At 45.0% G+C, this 20,037-nt stretch overlaps 2 protein-coding genes across 3 annotated transcripts; one reads left to right on the plus strand and one right to left on the minus strand.

Moving 5' to 3' along the window:
* The first annotated feature begins 1,020 nt into the window (after positions 1-1,020).
* LOC109759090 (uncharacterized) lies at positions 1,021-6,483 on the plus strand. The gene is made up of 6 exons (XM_020317925.4): positions 1,021-1,451; positions 2,298-3,231; positions 3,740-3,835; positions 4,122-4,258; positions 5,122-5,293; positions 6,095-6,483. The coding sequence occupies exons 1-5, from the start codon at positions 1,246-1,248 to the stop codon at positions 5,246-5,248; spliced, it is 1,500 nt and encodes a 499-aa protein (XP_020173514.1). The 5' UTR covers positions 1,021-1,245; the 3' UTR covers positions 5,249-5,293; positions 6,095-6,483.
* A 2,444-nt stretch (positions 6,484-8,927) lies between these two features.
* On the minus strand, positions 8,928-16,474 carry LOC109759091 (phospholipid-transporting ATPase 1). 2 transcript variants are annotated; one of them, XM_020317926.4, is made up of 9 exons: positions 16,036-16,474; positions 13,672-15,589; positions 13,032-13,362; positions 12,041-12,890; positions 11,695-11,818; positions 10,817-11,036; positions 10,185-10,643; positions 9,820-10,103; positions 8,928-9,421 (listed from the first exon to the last, which is right to left on the minus strand). In XM_020317926.4, exons 2-8 carry the CDS (start codon positions 15,425-15,427, stop codon positions 9,902-9,904), a joined length of 3,942 nt encoding a protein of 1,313 aa, XP_020173515.1. In that variant the 5' UTR covers positions 15,428-15,589; positions 16,036-16,474; the 3' UTR covers positions 8,928-9,421; positions 9,820-9,901. The 2 variants fall into 2 exon arrangements, with proteins under 2 accessions (XP_020173515.1, XP_020173516.1); XM_020317927.4 differs by having other exon boundaries at positions 13,672-15,586; positions 16,036-16,463.
* Positions 16,475-20,037: the final 3,563 nt, after the last annotated feature.

Consider the following 20,037-nt stretch of genomic DNA (forward strand, 5'->3'; position numbering starts at 1 on the left):
AGCCGAGAGAGGGGGAGGAGAGAGTCCAATGAATAGTGTCATTCAAGAATATTCTACACTCCATCGATCGGGAAATGCCTCCATCATGAAGGCATGGAAATGAGCTTCAATATTGACTTCAAGCATGAGTGCAAGCACGAAGGGCGGTGGACCATGACCCAAACGATGAGCAAGAGGAAGAGAGGTTAAGAGATTGATTGATGCCAAAGGGCACCGCCTACAAGAGGAATGTTACTCAAGACATCGACCTCCTCGACATGACTATTGAAAGGCACCCCCATCAGGATGAAAAAGAGTACAGGAAGCTCAAGTTCACTATACCCAAGCTCTTTGACAACGCTGACCCGAAGACCATCTTTGTTGCAAAGCTCTAGTCATTGTGTCCAAGTTTTGCGGTGTGTTTGTATCTTACACCTGGTTGCACATATTGGACTTAGATATCCAACTCTTTGGTAATCACAATTCCAACTTAACCTAACTCCTACATATATTATTCAATTCATTCAAACATACTTACATATACTAAAAATAATACCTTTTTCATGGGGTAAACCAAATATCATATTTAAATGTGTAAATAGAAAGAATGGATAAAAGCTCATCCATCTCAGTGTTCTAGTACTATTGGACCGCCCAAAAAAGAAAAGAAAGAAAACAAATGACGGATACAGATCCTCCCAAGCCCATCCTTGATAAAATGTGTTTTCTTGCCAATCTACTAGGCAAAATAGTACTCTCTGTGTAATATAATGCGTTTTTTCAAAAGTCAAACATTACAAATTTTGACTAAGTTTATAGATAAAAATACATGCATTTAAAATATCAAGTGCATATCATTGGATACATCATCAATTATATTTTCATGTTGTATATGTTTGGAAGTGTATGTATAAATAATTTTCTCCGTAAACTCACTCAAAGTTCGCTTAGTTTGTCTTTTCAGAAAATCTTAAAAGTTTCGTGAAACGGATGGATACGGTACTCCCTATGTAATGAAAAAAATAACACGCTACTCCTTTCACCATCTTATCGCGTGCATCTCTCGCTGAGAGCAAACCTGAGAGGGAACTGGGCAAGCGATGCTCTGAACTTCTGATTCCTCAATACACCAAACCTTAACCACCGGGCTCACACTTCCAGCAGACGAGAGCCTCGAACCTTCCATCGCCATTCCCGATACGATACGAGAGCAAACATCTGCACGCGACGGCGACGGCCACGGCTTTCTCCGCTCGTACCCTCCCGATGCGGCTGCCGCGGCGAGGCGCCCGCCCGGGTCTCGCCCTTCTCGCGCTCGCCCTCGCCCTCGCGGCCCGCGGCGCGGACGCGTCCATCCACGAGTACTCCGGTGGCGGCTTTGCGCCGCGCGCCAACTCATTCTTCTTCCACGGCGGCAGCGAGGGCCTCTACGCTTCCGAATCCTCCTCAAACTCCTCCAACTCCTTCATCAGGTGCGCCAGGCGTCCCTTCTGGACTGGAGTACTCCCCTTAGGGTTTTGCGGGGATCGGGCTACCCCGGATCAGGCGCGCTTTGGTCGGGTGTCCGAGTTAGGATCTGATGCGCTTGTTAAGTGTTGCGTGCGCCTTTTGTTCTGTTAAATTTCGCTGGTGTTGCTTTTTGGGCGATGATGTGTACAGCAAGCGTTATGATGGCGTGCTGCTTGATTTTGTCTGCAATGCTTTAAGTCTCCAGTGTCCCCTCCTGGGGTTCTAGTTGTTTCTGTTCCAATTACGTAAGTGACCAGGCGAGGATTTGTGGAATTTTATGCGCATGGACATTGATCTGTTGAGATGATTGGATGTAGCTGCTTCAAGTTGCCCGTTCTCTCGACAGAAGTTGCTTCTTTTTATTTGTATTGTTGTGATCCCATAGACATTAGTGAATTCAACCACCGAGCTTACTCCAGTTCTTGCTCTGTTTTGTTATATTCAGGAAATGTTACCATTGTCTTCCGATAGCTCGATATGATAATCATTGCCATGGACTTAATGTATGTATTAATCTTTCACATGCCAATGTGATTGTTGTGCCCCGACATGTGAAAGATAACGTGTGTGCTTTGCATAGACAACAAACACAACATGACACTGTCCATTGTTCCTGTACATATTAGCACCGAATCACCAACTTTTGGGGGCATACATTTCATAAAGCATTTGTTTCACAATCCTTTGTGTTGTTAAAATGCATAGATGAATAGACAAACGCAAATAAATTATGGAAATACGAATATCAAGGGCAGATATCCTTCAGTTATTATTGAATTTTCTGCTATCTAATGGGGCTACTCTTTCAGGTTTGACATTGTTACATTTCGACGGTCCCAGGAGTCAGCAACTAGACATGAAGAAATGCAGCAAAAGACAGGATTAGTAGAGGCTATTATTGTTGAGATCCAGGACAGAGACAAAATCGGGGGTTCTTACTTGCACTCTGATGCAATATGCTGCACCCCTGAGCTTGACAAGGAGAAGTCCTGTAAAGTAGGTGAAGTTATTATACGGCCAAATCCTGATAATCCAGACTGGCCAAAAAGAATTCAGACATTCTTTGATGGTAAAAATGAAGAAACTACCATGGGAACACAGAGTGTCTCTATAAACAAAACAGGGATGTACTATCTCTACTTTATGTTCTGTGATCCTCAACTCCGGGGATTGAAGATTACAGGCAGGACAGTTTGGCGGAATCCTCATGGTTATATCCCTGGAAAAATGGCCCCGATGATGACATTTTTTGGTTTCATGTCACTTGCGTATCTTGCACTTGGGCTTCTATGGTTTCTTCAGTTTGTGAGATGTTGGAAGGATATTTTGCAGCTGCATTACCATATAACAGCTGTTATTGCACTTGGTATGTGCGAAATGGCTTTCTGGTACTTTGAGTATGCTAACTTCAATTCAACTGGGACCAGACCTATGGGCATAACCTTGTGGGCGGTTACATTTACTGCTGTGAAGAAGACTGTGTCTCGCCTTCTTCTGTTAGTAGTTTCAATGGGCTATGGTGTTGTTCGACCCACATTGGGTGGGATTACATACAGGGTTGCTGCCCTTGCTATCATCTATTTTACTGCCTCAGAAGCCCTTGAACTTGTTGAAAATCTGGGAAACATCAATGACTTCTCTGGCAAAACGAGATTATTTCTAGTGTTGCCTGTTGCCATACTTGATGCTACCTTCATCATCTGGATATTTTCATCCCTCTCTAGAACTCTGGAGAAACTGCAGGTAGCTGCCTCACTTTCTTGCTAGTCTAAGTAAAAAATATGTTCTAGTTGGATGGGTCCACCATGCTATTATTATGAAGTATGCTTCTCTAAACTGTGTTTTTTTCGTACATCAACATAGCATTTTTTTGGTATTTCTGAATGGCAATACATGGGCTCGTGCTACAGCTGTTTACATTCTAGCAAAACCTGTAGCTAGTTGTATCTTATGCTAAACATCCAACTTATACTCCACTGTGGCCATGTCTTTCAACAATCAGTATCTGTGTTGCATGTTATTGAGTTCAGATGAAGTGAACAGCTGTTACCTGCTGTTCACCTGATGTGAACATGCCACTCCAAAAAATTGGGTTTATCACCCAACTTGTTCGGGTCCAGGATAAAGTTGGTTGCTCTGCTTTGATACCCATACTGCCTAAAAACGAGTTGATTAATTTATTGTCTATTCTTTCATTTATATCCTTTTATCATATAGTTTATGTACCAACCTTTCTCTGATTACATGACAGCTGCGGAGAAGCATGGCGAAACTTGAATTGTATCGGAAGTTTACAAATTCTCTAGCTATGTCAGTGGTTATCTCAATTGCTTGGATTGGCTATGAGGTATGTGTTGGGCCAATTCTATCGTTGCAATTTGGGAAAGTAGCCACAAATGGAAAATGAATAAACTCTTAGCATGCAGACTTGTCATATGATCACTAAACATCAATTATCTCATGCTAATTGTTGGAGAACATAGAAGCAAATGCCAAGTCAACTATTTTTCCCTTGTCCGCCTCCTATATGATATTGACTCATGGAGTTGTTTGCCTCTTGGGAATGCGTGATCACCTTTATGCAGGTTCTGTTGCTAAGTATGATCTGACTTATTTGTTTGGTCTTGAATCAGCTATATTTCAATGCAACCGATCCATTGAGTGAGCTTTGGCGAAGGGCTTGGGTCATCCCTGCCTTCTGGAGTGTCCTCTCATATGTCCTTCTTGCCATCATATGCGCCCTTTGGTCACCATCTCGTAATCCAACAGGGTATCCCCTCTGCTATGAAGTTCACCGTCTTCTCATTTGAGTAGTAGAATTGTTTATTTGGGTTTGCATGTACACAATGTAGTTCATTCAGCTTGAGCACTATTTAAGTCTCTAACTGTCATTATGTTGACTAAGCTGTCAATAACATTATTGTGTAAGGTTCATATCTGTTATATTCTAACTCAGTCCTGGATTTGTCTCTTCTTGAGACAGTTCATATTGTTGACTAAGCTGTCAATAACATTATTGTGGAAGGTTTTTATTTATGCCCGGCTGATATGTTGTAACCATCAACACTTCCACGGTATTCTGAAGAGATGATTTAACCCTGTTTTTTTACTTCTATACATATGTTATTACAAACATGTGCCATGCTTATCTTTACGTCAAAAAAAAAAAACATGTGCCATGCTTATCCAATAATACAATCAGTGCATTTCTAATACTATTACTCCATTTTCCACGATATTGGTCACCACTGTTATATACTCCCTCCGTTCCTAAATATAAGTCTTTTTAGAAGATTTCAATATGGACATACGGAGCAAAATAGGTGAATCTCACTCTAAAATCTGTCTATATACATCCGTATCTAGTCCACATTGAAATCTCTAAAAAAGACTTAGAAACGGAGGGAGTATATTCTAACTCACGTTATGACTTCTAAAACAAATATATTTACAGTTCCTTCAACATGTTCACTATTTAACATTAGTTGATCACATTGTCTGTAAAAACCCATTTAAACCTATAGCTTAGCTTAGGTAGGGTTGAAAGAATGACTTGTTTCGCATAGAGTTGTTAGTATGAACCATGTGCACAGATTTAACTTTGTTTTTTTGTGACCTTCTTGCTGTGTACAGATTTGCATATTCAGAGGAGACAGGTGATGAGGCTGACGAGGAAGGACTCTCTCTTGTAGGCAGTGCTGTTAAAGGAACAGGAGATATTGTGAACATGCATGTGTTTACTGAGGATAAACGTGCATGAGAAATTATTGACTTAGTGCAGCTGTACTCCTTGTGGAATGCTATGGTATGTAATCTTGTGTTATCCAAGCATGCAGATAGCACTTTTGACTTTGAGCGCCGGAGGCAACTGCCTCTCAAATATGGTTGGATAACAAGTTAGTACATAGCATAGTGAATTTGGATTAGTTGACTCTAGGTCAGGATTAGAGCTCATAATATTCATGGTCCTAAGCTGTAGCTTTTGACTTGAAACTTTCTGCTACGTTTCCCTTCCACTCTAAGCGAGCTCATACCCATCTTCACTTCTTTTTCTGTTTTTGTCTTTTTGTGAATCATCTTCACATGCTTTATCTACATTCTTCTTCTACCCTCCCTCTATCTGTTTATTTATACTTAAGAGAATATACTATTCCGAGCTAGCATTTGCTTGTCATTTTTCTCAGATCCACATTATATGCATAGTGGGAGGCATTCCTCTTTGACATGCTTCAGTCAGCTTAGTCCTGGGTTGCTATAGAGCAGCTATAGAATGGAACTTCATGTTTATTTACTCCAGCAAAGAGCTACAGACCTGTTTCACAATTGTCTGCTCCCCCTTCTGCGGGAAAAGTTTTCTGTGTTTTTGTCTTTGCATGGAAGTTTTTGAGATAAAATTATGTTGTAGTTCAGTTACTGTGGTTTGAGTCATAGTCGAGGCAGTTTTCGCAAAACATTTAGCATAAACACGACGACCATTGTGAAGTTTTTGAATAATGTGAGACTCGTTTATTTAACTCGTTATCAATGAAGTAGTAGCACAGGGCCCAAATTTTACAGGCCCGGCCATGAGTAGCATGCTAACCAATTCCGTTGTGCCCAATTGCAGTGAAGTACCGTACCATTTCCCTCTGGATTCATGGATAGCTGACATCTGCTGAAGCTTGCGTGCGATTCCGATGTATAGGTGGTGACTTTGTGTTGAAGGATTTGACTTCCACATGATCTTACCCGTCCAATGATGACTACCCGATACAAAGAAGTTGGCGAAATAAACTAGAGTTTGAGAGCATGGAGTGTGGCTTACTGCAGTTGTTGTGGTTGGCGTGTAGACTTGTAGATTGGTAGAAGCCTACCCTCTCAAACGCTTGACTGCATCGCTCCCGCTCTGCATGGATCGAAATGGTGTTGCGGCAGTTCCTTGTGTATTTATCATATGTACGCTTATAAAACGAACTAGCAACTATATAATCATATATGTTGATGATTTTGCCTTCTTGTTTTTGGCCTTGAAAGCTATTACTACCTCTGTCCTGGTTTATTGGTTTCCTTAGTCTTTTGTGCCAAACTTTGGCCATAGATTTAACTAAGAGAATAATACTATATGTCATCAAAAGTTATATTGTTGGATTCGTATTTGAATATAGTTTCTAGTGATGTTATTTTTTATTACATGCATTAGCATTTTGTTAATTAAATATAAGATTAAAATTTAGCATAAAATGCAAAGAGGACAAATAAACCAGGACGGAGGCGGTATTATGATTTGTGGAGGGTCTAATTGGAACATTCCGTGCAGGTCAACGCATAGAATCTAGTGCTTTCATTTCGGAATTTTTATACATTTTCCAGGATGTTTTCTCTTTTCTTTTTCCTTTTTACCTCCATTTTCACTGATATTCTAGGCTAAGCTGGGCTGCCGCATCCACGAGCATTTCATGTACTGCCGCATCCACGAGCATTTCATGTACAGACAGTTAGAGCATCTACAGCGGCCTCCTGGACGTGCCTGGTTGGAAAAAAACGACGGACCCCTCACATTATCTGTGCCGTTCCTAAACCCTCATATTGAAACAAAATGTAAATATAAAAAGGATACCAGGGCTCGTGCGCTGAAACAAAATGTAAATATAGAGGGGATATAAGGGTTCGTGGACGCACCCGGATACGCCCTGTAGTCTGTGACGTAGGATGTGGCCCACCCCAGACCCCTTTTCTCTTTTCTTTGTTCTTTTTTTTGTCTCTTCATCTCCATCAATCACAAGCAAAAAATTTGAAAGAAAAATCACATACAAATGAGTGGACATATAAGAAAGAAAATAAGGAGCATGTCTGCATACACATGACACTGACCGGGGGTGTCCACAAACTGTTAGGGGATGCGATTTGCTAAGTCTAGTTGTAGATGCTCTTTACCATTGGAGGTTAGGGTCTCAAGTGAGAGAGGCGGCTGAGAGGCGAGGGTTAGGCCAACTCCAACAGGCCGATTCATTTGGTCTGCCTGTGTCCATTTGGGTACGCACGGCCAAAAAACCACGGCCCAACACGCCGACACGACAGGGTTCCGATGCAGGCGGTGCCGCAGTCTGACCGCGTGGGGGCGGCCGAGATTCGCAACCGCCGTCCTAACCTCCCGCCGGAGCTACGCCGCCACCCTGGCTATGCAACGGATTCGGCGTATTGGGACGCATGGTACACCACGGAGCACGACGTGCCTGTCGGGGGAGCTTCAGGGGTGCGGCCATCACTCCACCACCGTCGGTGATGGTGAAGGAGGACCAGGAGTAGCAGGACGCCTACATCGCAGCCCTCAAGGAGGCCACATGGGCGCTCGCGAAGTCCGAGCGTGAGGAGCTGGCCAGGTGGTCTGGCCTTGTGCAGGCATTGGCGGAGCCGGCAGCCGGCGTGGAGGCGAAGGCGGCCCCACCTCCACCGTCACCAGCACCGCCCTGCACCCGAGCTTGCCTACGCTGACTGTTCTCCGGAGTGGAGGCCATTGGTGGGGCAAACATGGTCATTGCGAGCACGGTGCCGGTGCCGGTGTCCGTGTCGTGCGTGCTCGTGTGGTTGGCCCGAGCGACGAGGGCGAGCGACACCTGTACGAGGCCAAGTCGTGGGCGTTGGCGGCCGAGCGAGAGGAGGTGGAGTGCCATTTGCAGGCCGAGCGGCAGGCGGCGAAGCTTGCAACCTTCCAGCAGACGTTTCCCTAGGCGCCAACGCCGGCGTACGTCGACCTCACCAATGAGGAGGCCGCCGCCGCCGCCTAGATGCGTGGACGCCTAGATCCGACCCAATGGATGTTTTATTTAAATGTCTTTATTTAGTTTTATGTTTATTTAACATATGAACTGCATTTTTAATGGCTGTTTTGTTCTTTTAATGTGTCGGCCCGCGTTGGGCGCACCTACGGGTTGCCGGACAAAACCAGACAGCGTCCATCTGGCCAACCCAAACAAACAAAAACAAATAAAAGGCGGGTCAATTTTGCATCTGTTTGTGACAGCACCTTGGAGTTGGCCTTAAGAGTTTTGGTTCCTCCGCTCCCACCGGCCGAATTAGAATGCCTCCCTCGGCATTAGTGCCCTCTGACTCTGAGGTGTCGCAAGATAGCTGTGGGAGAGCTTCGATTTGGACTTTGGATGGAGTTGTGAGGCGGCGTGATGTTTGCCACCGGCAAGGCTCCTCCTTCACTGATGGAGCTCTCGACGGTCAAGGACCTTGCCTTCGCAGCCAAAGCGTGTTCGTCGGTCTCAGAACTAGACAGCCAGGTGGCTCAAGCAGCTTCAAAAACCTCAAAAATACTCCCTCTAGTGTCAAAAACATTCTCATATTATGGGACGAAGGAAGTAGCACTTTGCGTCAAAAACAGATTAGGGGGCAATAATCAGCAAGGCAAGCAAAAGCACACAAAAAAAACACTCTTCGTTAGGGCAATTCAGCAATAAACCACAAAAAAAGATATAATGAAATCTCCACCCTTTGTAGGACTTGTACATCTTTTCCAATGTTGGACTCAAATCTCTTAAGTTCTGGATCTGACAAGGAAAATTTATCCTGTACCCTTTTAAAGCGTAAAATTCCAACCAGACACAACACTAAGCTACCTAAAACCTCAACGAGGGGGAAGAAAAGGGAAATGGTTAACATATCGTCAGGTAATACAAAAGATTTGGCAAAGTGCGAAAAGAATCTGTATCTATGTACCTCTTTATTTCCTCCTAGACACAACTCTATCTTAAATTACAGAGTATATATCATTCCCCCCTTATCTGTACATTTGTCATCTGATTGATCACTAGTCCACACCCCCAAGGATGAAGCTGTTTGATGCCTCGCCGTACAGTTAGTTCTTCGCAACTGCCGCTTCAGTGCATTTTTCAGCCTCTTCTACAACCAGTATCTCTTGTCCTTGCTAACTTGTGTCCTCATGTATAATCTAGGGCAGTAATTTCACAAAACAACAGGCATAACCGGCAGGTCAGCACTAGTCCACGATGAAAACTTACACGCTATGCTAAGGAAGAACAATATCAACTACAGTATAAAAGTGCAAGTCACAGAATGGGATGTTTGTGCCTAAAAAAAATACTGGAAATAGTTGTCGAATAGCTGAAACTGCAGCTCGTGTGATTTTTCAATCTTCATCCTACAGAAACACTGCTAGCTCATGATTGCAGACAGGACGTTGTTACTTCTTATGATCTACTAATACAAAGTCATAAATACATAACGACTGCAGTTAAGTAATGCAAACTGTGCTCTTGCGTGTGTCTAATAACATGATAGTAGAATAAACTAAATAATAATCATATGGCAGTCATGAATGAAACTTACCTTTTTTTAACAAAAGATCAGCTCAACAAATGAATCAACACAGTTCCCAAACTGGGTGACGAACTAACTGCATGAACCATTGTTAGCTGATATCACTTTCAGGCCTTGATCGCAACTGTTGAGGCAGCTTCTTTAACAACTCAGCTTCTCTTGCTATTTGAATATCAGATGGCCAGAAGGTCTCATATATTACTTTGCAAAGAAACCGAGGAAGCAACCCCAAGACTATTATAAGGCAAACACTAAGCCAGTAAGTTCTTGAAGCAGCCATATTGTATAGTGTCCTGCCAAATATAAGATTCTTAGGCTTGTCACTTTGGACAATAAATAAGAGGGATCAAGAGAGCAAATCAGTGAAAACTTACCCGTAATTAGGGAATATAGGTATAGAATCTATTAACACCATGCACAAAAACGTTGCAGCTATAGAGCCCCATATGGCGAGATGGGTTATAAGCACCCAACGTTGAATGTCCATGGCCAGATGAATATTGACCAGTATAACCACCGCAATTGTCCATAAACTTCCCATACTCCATATGTCCATTGTACTGATATTGTATGTGAAGAAAGGTACATAGAAAAGGACAAGGCTTTGCCACAAGGTATCTAGCATTGTGATCCAGAAGAGTGTCATATTGTAGCCCTCATTTCGAAGCCCTGCCTCATATAGTCTAGGATAATAAAGAAGAGTATTGTGACTCAAGTCCTTGTCTAGAATACCAACCACTACTGTGGGAACTGATGTGTAGATAAGGGAATAGAAAACACTACTCCAATCTGTTAGCGCAAGAGTTGCGGAATATGCAGTGTGCAAGATATACCTACATCAAATCATTAAAAAATTAGATCAACCTGCATTACAAGATGCCAAAAAAGGCCAAAAGGGGCGGGAGGATGATGCTTCTGTATATTCTTACATTTGAATAGTCACTAGATGACACAGGTATACTTAGCTTACAGCATAGGAGAAAAGCATAGAGGAGGGAATATGTACCAGAAGAGCATTAACACAAAGACAGCATTCCGATAGAAGTTGTAGAGAATCATGTATGCCATACGCTGATAATTCCAGTGCCCATGTACAAGAAGCAATCTCTTCAAAAAGCAGAACTGCCCCATAGCAAAATCTGAAGCCATCACTGCTTGACGACCTTCTTGACCACATATACCAACACCAACATCAGCCATCTGTATCATTGAAACATCATTTGCCCCTGCAAATAGAAAACAAGATAAAAAAACCAGACTGTCAATATGAACGTGAGCAGAGGCCAAATAGTGTAGGAAACAGTTAGCTGTGTCTCCAAGGTGACAAAAAAATGACAAGTTTGATGTACAGCGAAAACAGAAATTGGCATCATCCTAGAGTATCGTATTATTTTATCTCAATTGCAACTGACAGAAATGATTTGTGACTCTGTACTAATTGTCGGGTTAAGCCGACTGGGTGCTTGTTATTGTATAAACCCGTATAAACTCTTACCAGTGTATAGCTGAATTGCACTCTTACAGATATGCAATGCACGAGATGATGGCAAGGGTACAACAACAAAAAAAAACACTCAAATACCTAAGATACAAAACGTAGGTGCAACCATGTGTTACCGGTATTCGCACTATCATTCGGCTGGTGATGTGATAAAATAAAATACTTTTAGCACCAACACTCATGATGTGGTTCAACTATAGGAGGAAAACTAAAAAGAAACAAATCACCAAAAAGTTGGCATTCTAGTTCAAGCAAGTTATCATCACTAGTAATTTGCACTACATATTTTACCATTGTACAAGCCAATTAATACGTAAGGAAGACTACAATATACGATATGCTCACTAACATCATAGCAACATGAATCAGATACAGAATCTCACCATCACCGATTGCCAAGGTCATGTCACTCGTCCTGCTTTTAATCAGATCGACAATTCCAGCCTTTTGCAGAGGAGCAACACGGCAGCAGATGACAACTTTACAGGAGGTTGCCAAGTCAAATAACTGTCAAATAGAAAGTTGGCAAATATGAAATTATTGCTTTAAGTATGACCGGTATTTTGTACGTCAACTTGTATTAGTTAAATGTGCAGCCATGGTGTGTGCACTAAAATAGCAACTAATATTGCTGAACTAAAGCTATTGACTATATGTTTAACCAATTGAAACAGAACACAAAGATATGCATTATTATTATTAATAGATAAACAGGATATGATCACAAACCTCTGATTCAAGATCTTTCTCTAGAATATACACAAGGGAATTCCCATCAATTATCAGTGCTAACTCAGCATCATCAAAATTTGGTGATTCCTCAATGTTTACTGACTTGTCATTAGCAATAACTCCAGTCAACTGGAAGTTTTGTATTCCACTTTCAGATGCTTGACCATTAGAGGACCTTAATTTTGAAACATCGCCGTTGTGCAGATCTTCCACATCTTGCTTTCCAAGGTCAGCCGACTTGATTCCAAATTTGGCTTTAGCGTCAGCTAGAAGGCTCCTGCATTCAATCTCGGAGGAACCATTTATGATAATCGAATGCATACCTTGAGTTAATAATCGACATGATAAACCAATCGATATAGCAGTTTCTTGCTTATCCCCTGTGAGAACCCAGACCTTGATTCCAGCCTGACGGAGGGACTCAATGGCCTCAGGCACACCATCCTGCAACTTATCTTCAATTCCAGTTGCACCCAGAAGAGTCAAATCGCACTCTACAAGCGCTGCCGCCTGACGGAGCTTTGCCGATCTCTCTGTCATGGAGGTGCTAGCTTCTTCATACCTTTCCTGCCATTCACTGAATTCTTCATTGCTCAGGTACTTCGAACCAATTACTAAGGTTCGTAGACCCTCTGAGGAATAACTTGACAAATGATTTTCTGTAGTTTCTATAGTTTTGGCGTGCAAAGAATCGAAAAGTCCATCATGGTTCCTGGTCCTCAAAATACTAAGCATTGAAGTATCAGCACCCTTGACAAGAACTTTCACAGTGTCGTCTGGAAATCTTACAACAACAGACATTCTTTTTCTCACACTATCAAATTCATGCAGACCAAGAACATCCAACCTGTTTGTGACAATGAAATTGTTCCGTGAAATACAGGTAGAAGATTGTCAACAGGTACAAAATGCATTTCATGGTCAACTCGGGAAGAAATTAAAGGTAGCTTAAATGTTCTCATAAAACAAAGAATGTTCTAGTATTTACCTTATCCTCTCGCCCTGAACATCTATAACAATGTGGCCAGTTGTTCTTTCAACAAGCTTGTATCCGTAAGCAGAAGCTGCAATTACTAAGGCCTGCTCATCAGGTGATTCCCCCTGGTAATCAATTGCACCAACCTCACTTACTTCATTGGTCAAATCGGGAGAACCTCCTGTGCTAACTGGAATGACAGTATTGCATGCAGCCAAAGTAAGGAAAAAATCATGGGCTGCGAGTCTTTCCTCCCCAAACAATGGTTGTTTCAGAAGTGCCAAGAGTAGTGCATCAACATTGATTTCTGACTTGGGCTTCCTGTCATGTTGGCTCGATGACTCTGCAGAAGGATAGAAACTTAATCATTTATAGGTACACGATCAAATACCAGCTGTACTTGTGTCTTTACTAGTTTCAAAATTCCATTTTCGGTCATCGGAACTAGAAACTTGAACTTTCACTACTTTGAGCTAATTAAATTAAGTACAACGGGTAGTAATTCAGCCTGGAGAAAGGTGGGTCTAGTTGCACATGCCAATTGATCACCAATCATCTAGGTTTTTATTATTACTATAGGAATGAAAGAGTGATCTAAAACAGAAAAAAAGAGCTGCAAAATAGATTTATAGAGAAAAAGTAGTTAACTTGCCTGCAATGGTTATTTCATGTGATGAGTCACTAGTGACCTGCAAGGAGCTCCCATAATTCCTCCCATAGATGCTGGCTTGCTGAAATTCCATCTTATTTTGAGTCAAGGTACCTGTTTTGTCAGAAAATATATACCGTATTTGGCCTAGGTCTTCATTGATATTCAATGATCGGCACTGAAATCTTGAACCTGAACTACTGTCATACATCCGAGTATCTCCAATCATGAAGTATGACTGCCCCACTCTAACTAGCTCCATGGTGATGTATAATGATATTGGTATCATTATCTGAAAGATAATCACAGAACTCAAGAAGGAGAAAAATATCTCCAATGCAAGGCCATAGAACTCAAAATCCTTTCTGTTTTCCCGGCCAAAGGTGAAGTACTTTCTCCTGTAGTATGGTAGTGCGTCAAGGTTTTTAGTATTTTTAAATAACCATACACCCATCCCTGTAGCAACAACTGAGCATGTGATCAAGAGGAAAGCTGATAACCAAAGGGTTTCCCTGTTCATGTAACTCTCCAGATTGCTGCTCTTTGAACGGGATATTGTACTGTTTAACATAGCTTTTGTCTCCTGGCCAGCATAGACAACGACCCCGATAATCCATTCTGTGTTTTTGAGCTGGCACCCACGCAATACAATGTTAGATTGGCCAAGCGGAATCCTCTGATTATTCAGCTCCATGGTAGCTGTAAACTCATAGATATTTCTGTTAGGCTGCTCACATTTGATCAACCCCAAATATGAGCTGTGGCTTATCATGGTAACAGTTTCCTGGCGAGCATACCTTGTTTTCAGGTTTGACTCGCCATCCAAATTCATTGTTTGGATGTAAGCTATACCATTTGGATCACTTGTACCCAGCAGGACCATATCACATGGCATTGTTTCATTGGAATGAATTTTGACAACCTCCCCCGCACAAATGTGTTTCCATTTTTTCGACCGAAAATCACCATGTTGAAGAACAAGTGCCTCTCGGTTATTTTCATTCCTGTCAGATCTGTGACGACGCCAGTCTTCATAACCATCTTTTATAGCAGTCACAAACAACACAAAAAGTAGCGGGAACAATGAAGCGGTCCTTCCAAACACAGCTAAAGGAGGTAGCTGGTTAAGAGCAGCAATAACTAGGAAGTATACATAAGCCAGCCGATGGAACTGGATGAAGAGGTTCTTAGGCAGGAAAGTAATCAAAGTATACTTGCTTGTCCGAATCTCATTTCCTGTAAATTCATATCGGTCGTTTGTTCTGACGGGATCATTGATGTGAATTAGCCTTGGGTCATGCTCTTGCTCAGATGAAAACAGGTCTTCAAAATGCGAGCTCTTGTTCCTGCCCCTCGGGGGTCGATTTGGTTTCTCCTTGGAGGAAGATACTACTCCGACCTCTAGGGATGATGGAGAGCGCTGCATCTCCATTACACCACCCCAAGAAATCTTCCGCTGCCTCTCCTTCTGAGAGCATTCCACCGAGAGACGATGGAAGAAATGCGAATCAGCAGACTGGAAACGCTCTGCCACCCTGCTCACATCAGACTCCTCCGGACAATGCCTTGGTATGGCATCCCCTTCATCCGCAAAATTAACAGAAGCAGTGTCGCAATCCTCATACACTGAGGAAGAGCATGAATCAGCACGGCAGAGGCAGTTCAATGAGCCCACCGATGGCCGAGCAGGAGCCGTATGCTTTGAAGGCGAGTCTGCACTTCCGGATGATGACAGGAGCAAGGGGTCAACGGTACTCATATATAACTGCCGTGTCCCAGCCCATGCATCACCCCAGTAAGCAACCAAGTTACCAGAAGGGCAAGTTCACACCGGACTTCAGCACACCATGTGCCGCACACATCTCATACTTGACGATTCTGCACCATGGACACCTCGAAGACCACAGATTTCTTCAGCCTGCTGAAGAAAAGAGAGAGTTGGAGTTGGATTTTTCTCAGCTCATGATTTTGTGAGATCGACAGCTGAAAAAAGAATTGGAGCATGATAAAACAAGCTAATATTACTGAAAGCTGGGTTAAACATTTCAACGAGCTTGACTTGAATGCAGGTAAGTAACTTAAAATAGAGCAGCTAAATTAGCACGAACTAAACTTCATTAAACCCCACAAAAAGCATGGCACCGCTTGCCCCCTCAACAACTAATACGAAACAGACCAAACTTTGGTCGCGGAGCTAGTAAATCCCTCACTCAAACTCCTTAATCTCTGAGCTATGCCTCGAAGCTGGATCAAACAATCAACGCCGCTTCAAGCAAAAAAAAGTATCCAAAAAAACACAAGAAAAAAAGATCTCAGATCGTGCCAAAGGGAGACAGCCGGGGGACCAGACAGAAACAGGACACGCACCAAAAAGGAGGCCTCCGGATCGGACCAAGCCAATGCCGAGCTGAAAGGCTCGGCCCTCGCGGCGCGGGTTGCGGGGCGGCGGATCCGCGGCGCGCTTCCGCGGATCTGACGGCGGCGGCGGCGGCGGCGGCGGCGACGGCGGAAGCGGGGAGCTTCCGCGGTCGGATCCGGCGGCGGTCCGCCTAGGGGCTGAAGCCGCCGACGGCGAGGAGCAGGAGGAGGATGAGATGGAGGAGACGGCGGGTGTGTGTGGTGTGGGAACTCTTTTTTTCCTTTTTTCTTTTTCGGCGCTCGCTGGCTGGCTGGCTTGCAGATCGGGGAGGAGAGGAGAAGGTGGTACGGCGCGTAGGCGTAGGCGTTGTGGTAGACGGGTGGAGGAGCGCGAATTATTCGCCCAATCTACCTCTGATTTCTACGTACGATTGTGTACATTGAATTTCTCGGGTATTCCCATTCTGCCCCTGGGTGGGTTCTTGTTTGGCGGTTAAAATCTCAAGCTGCTCAACCTCTTTCATCTGAACCAATTTTCCAAAATTCTCAAAAAAAAGAAAAACCAATTTTCCGAAAACAACTTGCCTTTACCATGTAATTACCACCAATACCAAGAGCAGAGACCTGGATAAGATAGAGCTCTCACATAGTCTACGCATCCGATCGAAACATGTACGCAATATTGATCGTTCGATCTCTGGCCGATCTCGCATGAGTCATTGAATATTCACCGCGATTGAACTCGGTTGTTGGATAAAATTTCAATCTTTGTAGTACAGATTTGTCATTTCACCTAGTGGTATAAGAGCAACCAACGCGCCGATCCAAATGGACGGCGATTTTGCCCGCTTTTCGTCTGTTTGGATCGGTCGCCCGCTTAGTGTCCGTCCAGTTCTCTTTTTGGGTCGCTTGTGCACCCAACGCAAGCGACCCATTTAAAGTCAGCGTGCAAATTTAGAAGGCACACGGCCATAGATCATGCCAACGGCCATGTCGCCGCCCAAAATTCATGCAGGCATCATGCCAGCGGCCGCCATACAATGTCAGCCTTCAAAAAGACCATCACACGGTCTTGTTGGCGCGCTTGCTAGCGGCCGGCACACATGCCAGCAAAAAAAAAAGTCGGGAGTTCGACCACGCCATCTCGGTCGTGGTCATGCCAGCACGCTTGCTGGCATACCAAAAAATGATGGCGCCTGCCGCCATAGATCACTCGTCGTCGAACTTGAGCATGTCGGCCTGCATCTTTTCGAACCATGGCCTCTTCCTCGGCGACACGGTGTTGAGGTCCACCTTCATGATCTCCACCCCCGTCATCATGCTAGCGAGAGCCACTTCTTTCGCCTTGGTCTTGGCATTGGCGGCTTCAATCTCGAGCATCTTCGCTTGCTTCTCTACCTCCATCTCAAGCCTCCTCCTTTGGATCTTCATGAAGGCGTTCGTTTGCTCTTCCTTGTCTTGCCGGCGCTTCTCCTCCCTTGAGTCCTTCTTGGTCAGCATGCCCTTCACGGTAGCGATCAAGGCGTTGGACGCCGCAACCCACTTGTCCTCCTTGGAGTTGGTCTTCCCCCGCGGTCGCAGCTTCTCACCCTCCCCAACCTCCTCCATGGCTTTCTCCCCCCCCCACACACACACGAGCCATGAGGGCGGCATATTGCACCTTGAACTTCTCCTCCCCGTTGATGACCCTCCGACAATGGGATAGGTTAAAGGACTTGCCGTCATGTTGGACCTTGAAAGCCTCCAAAGCTTGGAGCGCCTACAAATGGATAGCATGCAAGCATATGGGCAAATGGTTATGCAAATGGACATGCAAAACGAAATGAAAACGAAGAGGGCCGCATACATACCATGTCTTGTATGTCGATGCCGCTCACAGGGCGTGCCTTGATGCTCTCATGAGTGGCACAAAACTTATTGCACTCTTGTTGGATCACCCTCCATCGCTTTGAAATGGACATCCACCCGCGCGTGCTTTGCATTTGGTACAGTGCAAACTTCTTGCGCTCATGGTACTCACGGTGGACACGAATTCAAAAGGTTGATGCCTTTTGTTCGGCGCCGACCTTGGGGTCTTGCCCAATGTCCCTCCAACACTCACAAAGGAGCTTGTCCTCGGCCGCCGTGTATGCCTCCGTCCGCTTGCTCTTGCGCTTCGGCTTCACCCCGGCGGCTTGGTTGGCGAGCTCATCCTCGAACAAAGGCTCCCCATCGATGTCCAACTCATCCTCTTCCTCGAGCCCGCAGTCCTCCGGAAACTCGTGGTCCAGCGGGAAGCCGTCCTGGTCCAGGCCGACCAGATCTTGCATGAAGGCGTCATGCATGCCAGCTTAATCATAGGCAGCCGGCGTGAACGGCCCTCGATCATCCTGGCTTTGGGTCTCATTGGGATCGTAGCCAGCTGCGGTGGCACCGCCAGCGGCCACTGCACCCCCCCGAAGATGATGCTCTCCAAACGGGCGGTCGTCTCGGCGGCGGCGGCGGCTGCCGGCATTCTGTCGAACAGGTTACGGGCGTCGGGGAGCACGCTGGCTGGCATCTCCCGCACGTGTTTCCTGGTCCCTCCGGATGATGAGGCACCGACCACCGACGTGGCATCGAGGTCGATGGGCGCGGGCGCGGGCGTGGAAGGAGCCACCACGCTCACCTCCGGCGAGCATTCCCCGGAGAGTTGGGAGGCTTGCGGCTAGACGTGGAAGCCAGGGATTGGGTGCGTCGCCGACGCACGCGGCGACTCCGGCAGCACCATCCGAGCGAATGCGGACGAGCCGGTGTTGGCCACGGCCACGGCGATATTGATGAGCACGTGTTGGCCAGGGTTTAACCCTAGGTAGAACAGGGCCTCCCTCGTTGCCGCCGCGACGCGGGAGTTGGTGTCCTCCTGTTGCGCGGCTGCGACGAGGGCGGCGGCAGCCGCTGCTTCTTCCCTTGCGTCCGTCGCGTTCCTCCGCCCCTTCCTCTTGGTCGACTGCACGACCCGCTCCTCCGGCGTCAGCTTCTTCTTGGGCGGCGTGATACGTCTCCAACGTATCTGCTTTTCCTAACGATTTTCCTCTTGTTTTGGACTCTAATTTGCATGATTTGAATGAAACTAACCCCGGACTGACGTTGTTTTCAGTAGAACTGCCATGGTGTTGTTTTTGTGCAGAAATAGAAGTTCTCGGAATGGAGCGAAACTTTGCGAGGAATTTTTATACCAATAAAGAGAATTTCTGGAGCCAAGATCCACCAGAGGGGGGCACCTGAGTGGGCACAACCCACCAGGGCGCGCCCCGGCGCGCCCAGGTGGTTTGTCCCCACCTGGTGGCCCCGCGGACCCTAAAACTGACACTATAAAATCCCATATTTCCAGGAAAAAATCAGGGAGAAAGAATTATCGCGATCCACGAGACGGAGCAGCCGTCACCTCCTGTTCTTCATCGGGAGGCCAGATCTGGAGTCTGTTTGGGGCTCCGGAGAGGGGGATCTTCGTCCTTCGTCATCACCAACCCTTCTCCGTCGCCAATTCCATGATGCTCCCCGCCGGGAGTGAGTAATTCCTTCGTATGATCGCTGGTCGATGAGGAGTTGGATGAGATTCATCATGTAATCGAGTTAGTTTTGTTAGGGCCTGATCCCTAGTATCCACTATGTTTGAAGATTGATGTTGCTATGACTTTGCCATGCTTAATGCTTATCACTTTGGGCCCGGGTGCCATGATTTCAGATCTGAACCGTTTATGTTATCATCATTATATCCATGTTCTAGATCAGATCTTGCAAGTTATAGTCACCTACTACGTGTTATGATCCGGCAACTCCGGAGTGACAATAGTCAGGACCACTCCCGGTGATGACCGTAGTTTGAGGAGTTCATGTATTCACTATGTGTTAATGCTTTGTTTCGGTTCTCTATTAAAAGGAGGCCTTAATATCCCTTAGTTTCCAATTGGACCCCGCTGCCACGGGAGGGTAGGACAATAGATGTCATGCAAGTTCTTTCCATAAGCACGTATGACTATTTACGGAATA

This window comes from Aegilops tauschii, chromosome 4, assembly GCF_002575655.3.
Source record: "Aegilops tauschii subsp. strangulata cultivar AL8/78 chromosome 4, Aet v6.0, whole genome shotgun sequence".
In the NCBI taxonomy this organism is placed as follows: Eukaryota; Viridiplantae; Streptophyta; class Magnoliopsida; order Poales; family Poaceae; genus Aegilops; species Aegilops tauschii.

Bases quoted from the DNA above. Each gene is read 5' to 3' on its own strand.
- LOC109759090 (XM_020317925.4), top strand. From the start codon at position 1,246: ATGCGGCTGCCGCGGCGAGGCGCCCGCCCGGGTCTCGCCCTTCTCGCG. The intron at 3,232-3,739 runs GTAGCTGCCTCA...ATTACATGACAG, and splicing joins GAACTCTGGAGAAACTGCAG to CTGCGGAGAAGCATGGCGAA. The intron at 4,259-5,121 runs GTATCCCCTCTG...TGCTGTGTACAG, and splicing joins CCATCTCGTAATCCAACAGG to ATTTGCATATTCAGAGGAGA.
- LOC109759091 (XM_020317926.4), bottom strand. From the start codon at position 15,427: ATGAGTACCGTTGACCCCTTGCTCCTGTCATCATCCGGAAGTGCAGAC. The intron at 12,891-13,031 runs GTAAATACTAGA...TGTCACAAACAG, and splicing joins GTTCAGGGCGAGAGGATAAG to GTTGGATGTTCTTGGTCTGC. The intron at 10,104-10,184 runs GTAAGTTTTCAC...TATATTTGGCAG, and splicing joins CCTATATTCCCTAATTACGG to GACACTATACAATATGGCTG.